Source organism: Mastigoproctus giganteus, chromosome 13, assembly GCF_048544385.1.
Source record: "Mastigoproctus giganteus isolate SK-2022 chromosome 13, ASM4854438v1, whole genome shotgun sequence".
Taxonomy (NCBI): Eukaryota; Metazoa; Arthropoda; class Arachnida; order Uropygi; family Thelyphonidae; genus Mastigoproctus; species Mastigoproctus giganteus.
The window spans coordinates 109,329,616-109,343,466 of record NC_143587.1 but is presented as its reverse complement, the minus strand read 5'-3'; the positions used below and the strand labels follow the sequence as shown (position 1 = coordinate 109,343,466).

General features: G+C 37.0%; 1 protein-coding gene across 1 annotated transcript in view; it reads left to right on the top strand.

Annotated features, from left to right (window-relative positions):
* Positions 1 to 13,851, top strand: part of LOC150076349 (uncharacterized) — a 231,160-nt gene that overhangs the window by 93,137 nt on the left and 124,172 nt on the right. The window contains exon 4 of the mRNA XM_090387328.1: positions 9,091 to 9,435. Within this exon, the coding sequence (XP_090243454.1) occupies positions 9,266 to 9,435 (170 nt within the window). The 5' untranslated portion in view covers positions 9,091 to 9,265. The remainder of the gene's footprint in view (positions 1 to 9,090; positions 9,436 to 13,851) is intronic.

Below are 13,851 nucleotides of genomic sequence, written 5' to 3'. Positions count from 1 at the left end.
TACTGTCCAACTTCAAACCCACAGAACCAACTTTTCATCTTCCTCATTTATTCATTCAACTGCCGTTTTCTGGAACAACCTTCCTTCATACGTATTTCCTGAAAATTACAGTCTACAGAAGTTCAAGTCCAATGTCAACAAATATCTTCTTTCGTCTTCTCAACCTCCAACCCAAGCACGGTATAAGTACTATAGGTTCTAATACCGCTTGCGTTTGGGGTTCACATAAAAAAAAAAAAAAAAAAACAATACTTCCACTTTCTAGAATATTCTGGAATAATCTACAATATTCTACCACATTCAAGTATCTCTAGAATTAGCATTATATTAGCAAATGCTAATTCAGTATCAGCCAAAAAAAACAAAAAAACTTCCGATTTCACCTCTCCATTCCCTTAGTTCTTCCTTAAATTTATTTAATCTATTATCTCCCACAACAACAGATGGAAGTTTGTTTTGGCAATCAACCACCCACTGTCTAAATGCAAACTTCCACACATCTGTTCTTCAACAGTCCTTTCTCAATTGGAATTTGTCTCTCTCTCTCATGTGTGTAATTTGAGCAATAGAAAGAATCCCATCAGCATTGAGCTTGCTCAATCCATTCAAAACCTTAAACACCTTAATCAGATCTCTCATAGGTGTCTAGTCTCCAGATGCTGCTAATTGCAGAACTGAAGCTTTTCTTGGTAAGAGCATATCTTTTTTCCCCTCACCAATCTTGTTACCCTTCTCTGTACTCCTTCCAGCAACTCTACATCCTTCCTAAAATGGGCCCGCCAGACCCATATGCAGCACTCGATGTGGCCTGACCATTGGGATAATCACCTCTTTATCTCTGCTAGCAAAATTCCTGTATATCATTGAAAAAATCCCATCTTTAGAGAACTTCATATCCGACTGCACAATTATTACCCTTAAGTGTTTTTCATTTTCCACTACCCAGAGTGTAGTACCACATAGTTTGTATGTCACTCTGGGATTACTGGTACTCATATTCAGTACTTTGCATTTGTCAATGTTAAATTTCAATTGCCATCACTCAGCTTATCTGCCTAATTTTTATAGATATTGCTGCAGTATCATACCATCATTACTGTCATTAACTAGCCTGCCAACCTTTGTATCATCTGCACACTGGCGCCTCCGTAGCCAGGTGGGAAGGAGCAGCAGTGCGTAGCACACGCTTCTTGATTAGACTGGGGTTCGAGCCCGTCACCACCAAATACGGAGGATGCGGAAAGGTCAGGGAATGACCACCGCATATCCCCGGAGCAATATGGTCTTAGTTGCTAATGCTCCTAAAACCCAAATAACAAACAAACAATAACAACATCTTCACACTTGGACATTAAGCCTGATATGCCTTCATTAATAATTATAGAAAACAACAGTGGGCCCAATATTAAAAACAATGTTCTACTATATTCAGAAACTTCCTACACCTTTCTTAAATATTGTTTCAGTTTTTTTGATTTTGATACATGAAAGAAAGTATTTTAATGAAAATTGGTAAACGTGTTGTTATTATTTTAATAAAAACTTTGAAAATTAAGAAAAATGAAATGCGATTCCAAACTTTCAGGTTGGAGTGTATATATAAAGTTTTATTTAGCATTAGCATTAGTAGAGGCATATGATGCAAGAAAGCAAGCTTATTCAGCATCAGCCAAAAAAAAAAAAAAAAAAAACACACACCACTCCCATTTCACCTCTCCGTTCGTTCGAAATACCTGTCCAGTTCAGCTTTAAATTTGTTTAGGCTATCAACTTCAACAACAAGTGATGGAAGTCGGTTCAACCAACCAACCACCCGCTGGCCAAAGGCAAATTTCCGCACATCTATCCGACATCCGTCCTTCCTCAATTTGAATTTATGCCCTCTGAGGTGATTATTCTGAGCAAGAGGAAAAATACCATCAGCATTGAGCATGCTCAAACCATTCAAAGCTTTATACACCTCTATCAGATCACCTCGCCGGTGCCTAGTCTCCAGACTCTGTAATTTGCAAAACTTAAGCCTTTCTTCGTAAGAGCAACCCTTTGTTCTATTCACTAATCTTGTTGCCCTTCTCTGTACCCATTCCAGCAGCTCTACATCCTTCTTGAAATGAGGCCTCCAGACCTGTATACAGTACTCAAGATGTGGCCTAACCATTGCCTTATACAAGGGAATAATCACCTCCTTATCCCTGCTAGAAAAATTCCTGTATATCATTGACAAGACACCATGAGCTACTCTTGCAGCTCGTCTGCACTGCTCAGAGAACTTCATATCTGCCTGCACAATTACCCCCAGGTCCTTTTCATTCTCCACCACTGTCAGTGTAGTACCGCAGAGTTGATACGTTGCTCTGGGGTTACTGTTTCCCATATGTAGTACTTTACATTTGTCAATGTTAAACTTCATTTGCCACCTCTCAGCCCATCTGCTCAACCTTTCCAGATCCTGTTGCAGCAGCATAGCATCAGCAGTTACCAATCTTTGTATTACCAACCTTAACAGCCCTGCCAACCTTTGTATCGTCTGCAAACTTGGACATTAAGCTTGATATACCATCATCAATATCATTTATAAATACAGAAAACAACAATGGACCCAACACTGAACCCTGAGGAACTCCACTAATAACATTAGTCCACGTTGAGCAGTGTCCATTGATTACCACTCTCTGTCTTCTGCCACTCAACCATCCCTTTATCCATAGCAGCAATTTGCCTCCAATGCCACACTGCTCCAATTTGTGCAGCAGCCTTCCATGTGCAACAGTATCAAAAGCCTTTCTAAGATCCAAATATATAATATCAAAGTTATTCCCTGCATCCAGTTCTTTTGTGACTACATCATAGTATCCAATCAAATTGGTCAGGCAAGACCTGCCCTTAACAAAACCATGCTGCGTCTGAGCTATAACTGAATTCTTGTCTAGATGATCCTGCAGTGCTTCTTTAACCAGTGCCTTCATTAATTTACCTGGAACAGAAGTTAAACTAACAGGTCTATAATTACTTGTGTCAGCCTTTGATCTTCCTTTGTGAATTGGGGTTACATTTGCACATCTCCAGTCTATGGGTACTTCCCCTGAGTCCAAAGAAGCTCTTATAATTATGGCTAGCTCTTATAATTATTGCTTACTTCCTTTGCTGTCTCCTTTAATATAACTGGATAGATCCCATCCACCCCAGGTGCCTTTTTTATGTTTATCCTCAGCAATCTCTCCTCCACTTTCCTCTCAGTTATTACAAAATCATCCAGCTCACTGCCAATGTTTACTTTACCTACATCATTCTCCTTCCTGAATAACTCCTCATGTGTCAATGTAGATGCAAAATACTCGTTTAGATTGTTAGCCACCTGAGCAGGATCCTCAACTGTTGAACCATCAATATCCAGTGGACCAATCTGATTCATCCCTTTCCTTCTTGAGTTTAAATATGTAAAGAACTCTTTTCTGTTTTTCTTTGCATCCTTTGCCAAGGATTTTTCGTAGTCTGCCTTTGCCTGCCTAATCTCCTTTGTGATTTGGTTACAGACCAACTTATATCTATCATAGGCTTCCATGTCACCCATTAATTTGTATGTATCCCATGCATTTTTCTTCTCTGCCACATGTCTCATTAGTTCATCTGACAACCATTTAGGCCTAAACCTTGAACAATATTTCTTAGTTGGTATGTAAAGCCTGGTAGCCTCCAAGATTAGTTCCTTGAATGCTCCCCATTTTGAGTTTGCTGTTGGTAACATCATCAGTTGGTCCCACTGTATAGAATTTAAATACTGTCTCAGACCATCATAGTTGCCTTTACGAAAACAAAAACCCTTCCCTTTACCTCTGATGGTAGTTACCTCCTTGAGTAAATCCCACTTCAACACACTGTGATCACTGCCACCTAGTGGATCATTTATCTGCAGATTCTTAATGCATGAAGAATCACTACTGATAATCAGATCAAGAGTATTGCTCCCTGTTGTTGCCTCACGAACATGCTGATTATGTACATTGTATTAAATTATTGTTTTATGTTTTGTATATGTGCTATTTAAATTTTGAAAAGGATGGTATGCATGTCAGTGCACACCCTGTGTATATTTTTTATTATATTATTGTGGGGTTTTGATTCTTGACAAGGTGTACAAAAAATATATTTTAGGTTCACACATGTCAAACTTTCAACTTCTGAAGACTTCTTATCTCAAGTTTCATTAAATTTGTTAAAATTGAATTATTCCTTTATTCAAGCCACACTTACCTATTTCAGGATCCTTAGTTTATTCTAAATTGAGACAGCGAGATTTGGAAGTTAATCAATACTTTAGAGTCCGTAGAACTACTGTTCGTAATTACCGCCATTGTAACACGATACAGCATATACGGAATTCGATAGCATTAGCTTTGTATAGTATAGTGCATAATATAATATTGTCAATTAATCAGTAAATCTATTAATCTTGTTAAACTTCATTGTCAATTAAATTGTACTTTTAACTATATATATATAACGACTTAGAGTACAAACGTAACAAATAATTAATACATAACGATACTGAAGTTATATAAAGGGAACTCGTAGATAACACTCGATACTGAAAAATAAATATAGCGTTATAACTGTGCTAGGTTACAAGTTTAAGGTTTTAATTTTGTTCTGAAATTGTAATTTTATTGACATTAAATCGAAATCATGACTCAGACCAGAGCAGCAAAGCAAAAGGCTCAAGCTAATGGGAGTGCTGTGGCTCAGGGGAGAACTGAGGGGGAGGGGGGGAGTTGCCCTCTGAATCACAGCCTTTTAAGATGCACTGTTTGCTTGATGTTTGTGGAGCAATCGGGTATGGGACATGATACTGCCATGGAGGATGTCTGTGTGTGTGCACAATGCAAGGAGAGCAAGGAAATTAGGCAACAACTCAGCGTTGTTATTGGCCTATATGAGACCTTGAAGGACAGGGTGGATGCCTTCGAAGGAAATAAAGTGAGGGCCCATCAAGCTCTCAGCTGCCCACATCAACGCCAGAGCTTGCTCTTGGTCATCTTGCAACACAGAGGCAGCCCCCAAGGCAGAATGCGCTAGTCCCACAGGAACTAGTAGTTGTTGGTGACTCTATTGTCAGGGAAATGGGGAACATGCTTTGTAAAAAGGATAGGTGGAACACCTATCCTTTGTAAGGACAGGGTATGTCTGCCAGGGTATGTCTGCCAGGGGCAAAGGTTGATGACGTTGTAGACCGGATATCATATTTTAAGTGCACAAAAGGTGATATAGTTGTACACGTTGGCACTAATGATATTAAGAGTAGGAGACCAGCGGAATTACTTAACAGGTACAGGTCACTGTTGAAAAAAAGCCGTGAAGTAGGGTTGAATTTGAAAGTGTCTGCAATTCTGCCCAGACACGATAGGAGGGAGTATATGATGAGAGCCTTGTCGATCAATTCGGCCCTGGAAACATTGTGCAAGGCTCAAGGGGTAAAATTTTTTTCAGCCTGGACTGTACTTGTTAACAGGAGAGATTGCTTCTACAGGGATGGGATACACTTAAATAGAAAGGGTGCAAGAATATTTGCTGATGCTATCGAGGCAGTGTTAGGTGGACCGGAAAACTGCTAGCTTGGGGGGAGACAAAGACTAATAGATTAACAGTAGCTACTGGCAGAGGTGAAAGAGATTCTTGCACTGCTTCTATTGGAATGAGCAGAAGCCTGAAAAACAAGATGCAGGATATTTCAGAGACTGCTGGAAGTCATTGCGGTACAAGTAAACACATGGGTTGTGTTAGGATAGCTAAGAATAGAAACAGGTGCATGTATACTTGCGTGTACACCAATGCTAGGAGTTTATTAAATGAATTTGAGGTATTGCTCAAAACATCAAAGGCAGATATTGTTGGGATATCAGAGACGTGGTGTCACACAGATATAAGGAATGCAGAAATGGAATTTGTCGAGTACAACGTCTACAGAAAGGATAGGAAGGGAGGAGGGGTTATGCTATTAGTTAAGAAACACATAAAATCCAAGGAAGTGAAGTGAGTCGACATCGATGGACAGGGCAGTGTCGAGTCAGTTTGGTGTGGCCTAAGTAAATCAAAATTTGAGAGTAGGAGTGTGCTATAGGCCTAATGACTCTGATGAGTATAATAAGATACTGTACAGGGAAATAGAATGGGCCAGTAAATCAGAGAGAGTCTTATAATGGGGGATTTTAATTTCCCATATATTGACTGGAATTTGTGGGTTGGTCACTCACACACTAGCAAGGCTTTTGTGGATTTATTGGATGATTGTTTTCTACATCAGCATGTTCGGGAGGCAACTAGAGGGAGTAATACTCTTGATCTGATTATCAGTAGTGATTCTTCATGCATTAAGAATCTGCAGATAAAGGAACCACTAGGTGGCAGTGATCACAGTGTGCTGAAGTAGGATTTACTCAAGGAGGTAACTACCATCAGAGGTAAAGGGAAGGGTTTTTGCTTTCGTAAAGGCGACTATGATGGTCTGAGACAGTATTTAAATTCTATACATTGGGACCAACTGATGATGTTACCAACAGCAAATTCAAAATGGGGAGCATTCAAGGAACTAATCTTGGAACCTACCAGGCTTTACATACCAACCAAGAAATATTGTTCAAGATGAACAAATGAGACATATGGCAGAGAAGAAAAATGCATGGGATACATACAAATTAATGGGTGACATGGAAGCCTATGATAGATATAAGTTGGTCTGTAACCAAGTCACAAAGGAGATTAGGCAGGCAAAGGCAGATTATGAGAAATACTTGGCAAAGGATGCAAAGAAAAACAGAAAAGAGTTCTTTACCTATTTAAACTCAAGAAGGAAAGGGATGAATCAGATTGGTCCACTGGATGTTGATGGTTCAACAGTTGAGGATCCTGCTGAGGTGGCCAACAATCTAAACTAGTATTTTGCATCTACATTAACACATGAGGAGTTATTCAGGCAGGGGAATGTCATAGGTGAAGTAAACATTAGCAGTGAGCTAGATGATTTTCTAATAACTGAGAGGAAAGTGGAGGAGAAATTGTTGAGGATAAACATAAAGGCACCTGGGGTGGATGGGATCTATCCAGTTATATTAAAGGAGACAGCAAAGGAAGTAAGCAAACCCCTAGCCATAATTATGAGAGCTTCTTTGGACTCAGGGGAGGTACCCATAGACTGGAGATGTGCAAATGTAACCCCCAATTCACAGCGGAGGATCAAAGGCTGACACAAGTAATTATAGACCTGTTAGTTTAGCTTCGGTTCCAGGAAAATTAATGGAGGCACTGGTTAAAGAAGCACTGCAGGATCATCTAGACAAGAATTCAGTTATAGCTCAGACACAGCATGGTTTTGTTAAGGGCATGTCTTGTCTGACCAATTTCATTGGATACTATGATGTAGTCACAAAAGAACTGGATGCAGGGAATAACTTTGATATTATATATTTGGATCTTAGAAAGGCTTTTGATACTGTTGCGCATGGAAGACTGCTGCACAAATTGGAGCAGTGTGGCATTGGAGGCAAATTGCTGCTATGGATAAAGGGATGGTTGAGTGGCAGAAGACAGAGAGTGGTAATCAATGGACACTGCTCAACGTGGACTAATGTTATTAGTGGAGTTCCTCAGGGTTCAGTGTTGGGTCCATTGTTGTTTTCTGTATTTATAAATGATATTGATGATGGTATATCAAGCTTAATGTCCAAGTTTGCAGACGATACAAAGGTTGGCAGGGCTGTTAAGGTTGGTAATACAAAGATTGGTAACTGCTGATGCTATGCTGCTGCAACAGGATCTGGAAAGGTTGAGCAGATGGGCTGAGAGGTGGCAAATGAAGTTTAACATTGACAAATGTAAAGTACTACATATGGGAAACAGTAACCCCAGAGCAACGTATCAACTCTGCGGTACTACACTGACAGTGGTGGAGAATGAAAAGGACTTGGGTGTAATTGTGCAGGCAGATATGAAGTTCTCTGAGCAGTGCAGACGAGCTGCAAGAGTAGCTCATGGTGTCTTGTCAATGATATACAGGAATTTTTCTAGCAGGGATAGGGATGTGATTATTCCCTTGTATAAGGCATTGGTCAGACCACACCTTGAGTACTGTATACAGGTCTGGAGGCCTCATTTCAAGAAGGATGTAGAGCTGCTGGAACGAGTACAGAGAAGGGCAACAAGATTAGTGAATGGAACAAATGGTTGCTCTTACGAAGAAAGGCTTAAGTTTTGCAAATTACAGAGTCTGGAGACTAGGCATCGGCGAGGTGATCTGATAGAGGTGTATAAGGCTTTGAATGGCTTGAGCATGCTCAATGCCGATGGGATTCTTCCTCTTGCTCAGAATAATCACCTGAGAGAGCGTAAATTCAAATTGAGGAAGGACGGATGTCGGATAGATGTGCGGAAATTTGCCTTTAGCCAGCGGGCAGTTGGTTTGTGGAATAGACTTCCATCACTTGTTGTTGAATTTGATAGCCTAAACAAATTTAAGGCTCAGCTGGACAGGTATTTCAAACGAACGGAGGGGTGAAATGGGAGTAGTGGTTGTGTGTTTTTTTTTTTTTTTTTTGGCTGATGCTGAATAAGCTTGCTTTCTTGCATCATATGCCTCTACTAATGCTAATGCTAATATGTTATTATTATCACTTAATTTGCATAAACCTTGGCTGTGCTTGAGTATTGCTCTTACTTTATTGGATAGAACTAAATTATTTTATAAATTATTATTTTTATTTATTTTTGGTTTTATTTATGATCTGTTGTTTGTATGCCATGTACACTAACTCTGTCTGCATTACTCATTTTAAATCCATAATGAACTACATGTGGGACATTGTTTGAACTGTGCCATTTTTGTTATTTTATTGAAACTTACCTAATCTACATGTTAGTCGTTCTACCTAGTAGCATGAGGCCTTTGCCTTTAAATATTTTATAGTTTATTGAAACTTCTAGAGAATACCTTGTATACTTCATTTAAGAAAATTGGTCATTATTTATATTTAAAACAATTTTATATGGATATATTTGTTGACTTTGTGACAATTTCTAATGTCTGGAATATTTTATTTCTAGGGTGAAGTAGATGGCATCACAGTTCCCATATCAGTTTTCATCATCCTGAAGTTTCGATACTTGCTCTATCCTCAGTTTTTAATGAGCTGAGGATAAAGTAATATTTTAAAATAAGTAAGGTATTTATTTCCTTTTTCTTTGAAAAAGGTAAAAAGAGAGAGAGAAATTATCATTAATGGGTGCTATGTTACCAAGTGGTATCATGCAAAGTGTTGCTTCTGTGGCAAATGGTCATGTATCTGCATCTAGATTTTCTCCTAAAGTTGGGAAGAACTCAAAGTATAAAGTTTCAAAGACTCGCTTAAAATCTCAAGCCAACTCTGAGAACAGGATTGTTGAAATTCAGTAAGTAAAAAAAAAAAAAAATTTCAGTTTTTATGCGTATAAAAAATTTTCATTTTTTATGGGTATTTTATGGTTATAAAAAATTTTTCATTTTTTATGGGTATTTTATGGGTAATCATTATGTTTAACATGTAGGTTAGTCCAAATGCATCATTTTAACATAGCTATCTACCAAAGTAGATAAATTAATTAATTAAATTGGAATCGTTTTTGGTTATATTTCATATTGTGAATGCCTTCACAACGAGTTGCCACGATATTGTACTACCTCGAATAAATAACACTTCACTAGTGGAGAAGACTATTTTTATTTATTCTCAGCAGATACCACCACCCAAAGGCATTCACAATATGAGGTATAACCAAAACGATGCCAATTTAATTAATTAATTTAACTCTTTGGTAGATAGCTATGTTAAAATGATGCATTTGCACTAACCTACATGTTAGTCATGCTACTTTGTAGCACGAGGCCTTTGCCCTCGAATGCTTTATATCATTATAATGTTAAAAGTTGTAAGTTGTTCAACAAAAAAAATATGTGCATAGATAATCCTCTATTTACAGCGTTTCCATTTATGTTGTTTCACTATAATATCAGTAGTTTCCTATACAAGTCACAGATTTTTTGTGACAAGTCACAGACATTGTGAATATTGAGGGATGTATCAAAATTATTTTTGTTTATGCAGCAAGACCAGCACATACACACCAGTTTATTATGCTGCTTATGTTGGATTATACATATGCAAAGTAATAATGTACAGGTTCTCTGACACTTTATTACATTGGACAGCAAAAGTACAGTAAGACCTCACTAATTCAGACCCTCTAATTCCATCTGCCCTGTTTTTTATGTATATATTTTATTCGTGCAGAATGGAGATTTTTCCCAAATTGAAAATATAATGATACATTTCATAGCACCTTTACAATTCATTCAAAGGTTTTATAGTCACTTTGTAAACAAAGTAAAATCATTCAAAAGGAAAAATTAAATGCAAATGAAAATATTGAAGAATGATTAGATAATGCATGCACCTGCACATCTTTCTGCTGAAATTTTGTCATACAACAATGGTAATATTAAATGGCTTTTCTGACCTCCCAATACTACAGTCCTCATATAACTTGTGGATCACAGATTCATACTCAACTATAAATGTTTGTATTGAAGGAAATAACTGTAAACTATCTTTATTATTATTATTATTTATTTATTTTTTTATAATTGTGACAATGAGCATGATGCAAGAGGAGAAAATCCATTATCTGATATTAAAAATTCTGACATAAAAAAGTATCATTTACAATTGGTTTATAAGCCAGAATGAAGTCGAGCACAATAGTAACTGAATCGGAAAATCTTTTAAATGATGACGATCATTATTAATTTAGATGTTATCAAAGATGAAGAATGTCAAAATGTGTTTGCATTACAATGGTGAAAAGGATATTAATCTGGGTTGTGAGAATGTGGTTAGAAGATGAGGCTGGATATCACATGGTCAGTGCAAAAAGAAATAGCAAACAGCATTTCAAGGATGTGGGGAGGGACCTGTAGGCAAAACGGAAAGCAAAGAAGGAAAAAAAAGTTAAATTGCATAAAGGTTACCTTGATAATGATACTGTTACCAAATTTGCTAATTATGATGAGGAATTCAAAAAATATTTTTACACTTTTAAGAGAAAATTCTATAATTAGCATAGCCTTTTAAAGAAATAGAACTTACCTTGTTTACTTTAAAAGGAGGTAAGTTCTTTTCTTTCTCACATTCTCACAACCCAGATTGTGCCCCGGCTGCAGAGTTCTTTTTTTAACTCTGCAGCCGGGGGGCACTACCCCCCCCCCATGAGGTATAACTCGAAAATAACAAGCCTGCATTAATTGTTGACTGAAGATAAAAGTATGATTTTCTGTACGTTAGACAAATTTTTACTTGGTTTAGTTATTGAATTTTCATGTTTTCTAGGTTTATATTGTGATTGCACCCAACCCCACCAGTTTTTTACTTTTAACTTGCAGTAACACAGTTATGAGAAACTGACTGTTACTGATGCTACAAAGCTTAGAATTGTGTGTTTGTTTCTAGTTCAAGTTATTTATAAAAGCCTCAGACTTAATCTAATGATTATTAATGGTTATAAATTACATCTTTTTGAAAGGTTCATTTAAATATTTATTATTATTTTTCAATAGTGAACATGGAAAGTGATAATCATTTGGGATAGAGTGAGGCACACAATTTCAAATTTTGTTTGCCAAATTTGAAATAAATTTTGAAAATGAAGTGAATAATAGCATATAATTATATGCAATTTTAAAACTATTTATACATATAATAAGCAGAAATATATGTACATGTGCACGTTTTAAATTTTGCATGTTTTAAAGGTTTTTTAGTTTCAAAATGAGCAGAGGCTAAGATTCATTTCCATATTTTAGCCTATAATGGTTTTTAAATTTCAACAGAATTATTTTTTTTTTGTTTTTTTGAAAATAAAATGTATAAAACACAGCACTTTTTAAATATTTAATTTTTTCAATTAAAAACTATTAAAAATGTGTACAGTAAGTATTGAATCCATTAAGAGAAGATAAAATATTGGCTCCAAGCAGAATTCAAAAAACCCAAACTTTTTTTCGGAAATTAAAGAAAGTTTACACCTGTCATGTGCAGCATCACTGTTTGTAACAGTTAGGGGGAGGGGGTACCATGACTGCAGAGTTAAAAAGCTACCAGGGGAGCATTCAATAAATTATTTAATTATGTATAAATATAGTGCAAGTGCATCAGAAATACATAGCTATATCTGAATAAATCAAAATATTCATCATCATCATCAGCCATTTTCAATCCACTGCAGGATGAAGGCCTCTCCAGCAACTTTCCAGTTCCTTCTGTTTTGAGCACTGGCCATCCATTTACTACCCAAAAACTCATGAATTTCATCTGTCCATCTCCGCCTTTGCCTTCCAGGTTTTCTTCTAGCTCCTCTTGGGTACCATTCTGTTATTTTCTTAGTCCATCTGTCATCATGTCTTCGAGCTATGTGTCCTGCCCAAGACCATTTTAGTTCTTTAGTTTTGATAAGAATGTCCTTTACTTGAGTTTGCTGCCTAATCCATGTGTTTCTCTTCTTATCTAACAGTCTGATTCCCAATATAATTTGTTCCATTCTTCGCTGTGTAGTTTTCAGCTTCTCTTCCATTCTTTTGGTGAGTGCTCAAGTTTCACTTCCATAAGTCATGGTGGGGAGTATACATTGATTCATTATTTTACGTTTCAGACAAACTGGGATATTGCTCTTCAGTCTGTGACTATATTTCCTGAATGCTATCCATCCAAAATTTATTCTTCTCTTGACTTCCAGCTATTTATCATTATTACAGCTAATAACTTGTCCCAGATAAGTATATGACTCCACCTTTTCAATTACTGCTCCTTCAATCATTATTTTCCTTTCCGTGGCATACTTGTTCATCATTACTTTTGTTTTAGCCATATTCATCTTTAGTCCGAAATCCTTACTAACTGTGCATAACTGATTAAGATTTTCCTCTAATTCTTTGGGATCGTGGCTTATAACCACAATGTCATCTGCAAATCGTAAATGGTTTAGGTATTCTCCGTTCACACTGACTCCTTTCTGCGACCAGTCTAATCTTCTGAAAGCTTCCTCAAGGGCAGCAGTAAACAGCTTCGGAGATATTGTGTCTCCTTGTCGAACTCCTTTCTCGATTTTAAATTTGCTACTGTCTTTGTCTAGTCTAATAAAGGAGGTAGCGTTCTCATATATTTTCTTCAAAATCATAATATATGGGTTATCTATGCCTTGTCTTTCCAGTGCCTGAAACATTGCCTTATGCAGTATGGAGTCAAATGCCTTTTCATAATCCACAAATGCCAGGCATAATGGTGTTTTATATTCATTTGCTTTCTCCATTAGCTGTGATATTACGTGAAGATGATCCATAGTTGAGAATCCTATCCTAAAGCCAGCTTGCTCTTTTGGTCGATTCTAATTACTAACAGATTTCTAATCTGTTAGTAATTTACTAACAGATTTACTAACAGGTCATTACTAACAGATTTCTAATCTGTTAGTAATGACCCTTGTGAACAACTTGTAGATGTGGGATAACAAGCTAATTGGTCTATAATTTCCAATTTCTGATTTATCTCCTTTCTTATGCAGCAAAACTATGATTGCATTATTCCACACATGGGTTGTGTTAGGGTGGCTAAGAGGAAGAGCAGGTGCATGTATACTTGAGTGTACACCAATGTAGGAGTTTAATAAATAAATTTGAAGAATTTGAGGCATTGCTCAAAACATCAAAGGCAGATATTGTTAGGATTTCAGAGACGTGGTGTCACACAGATATAAGGAATGCAGAACTGGAATTTGGGG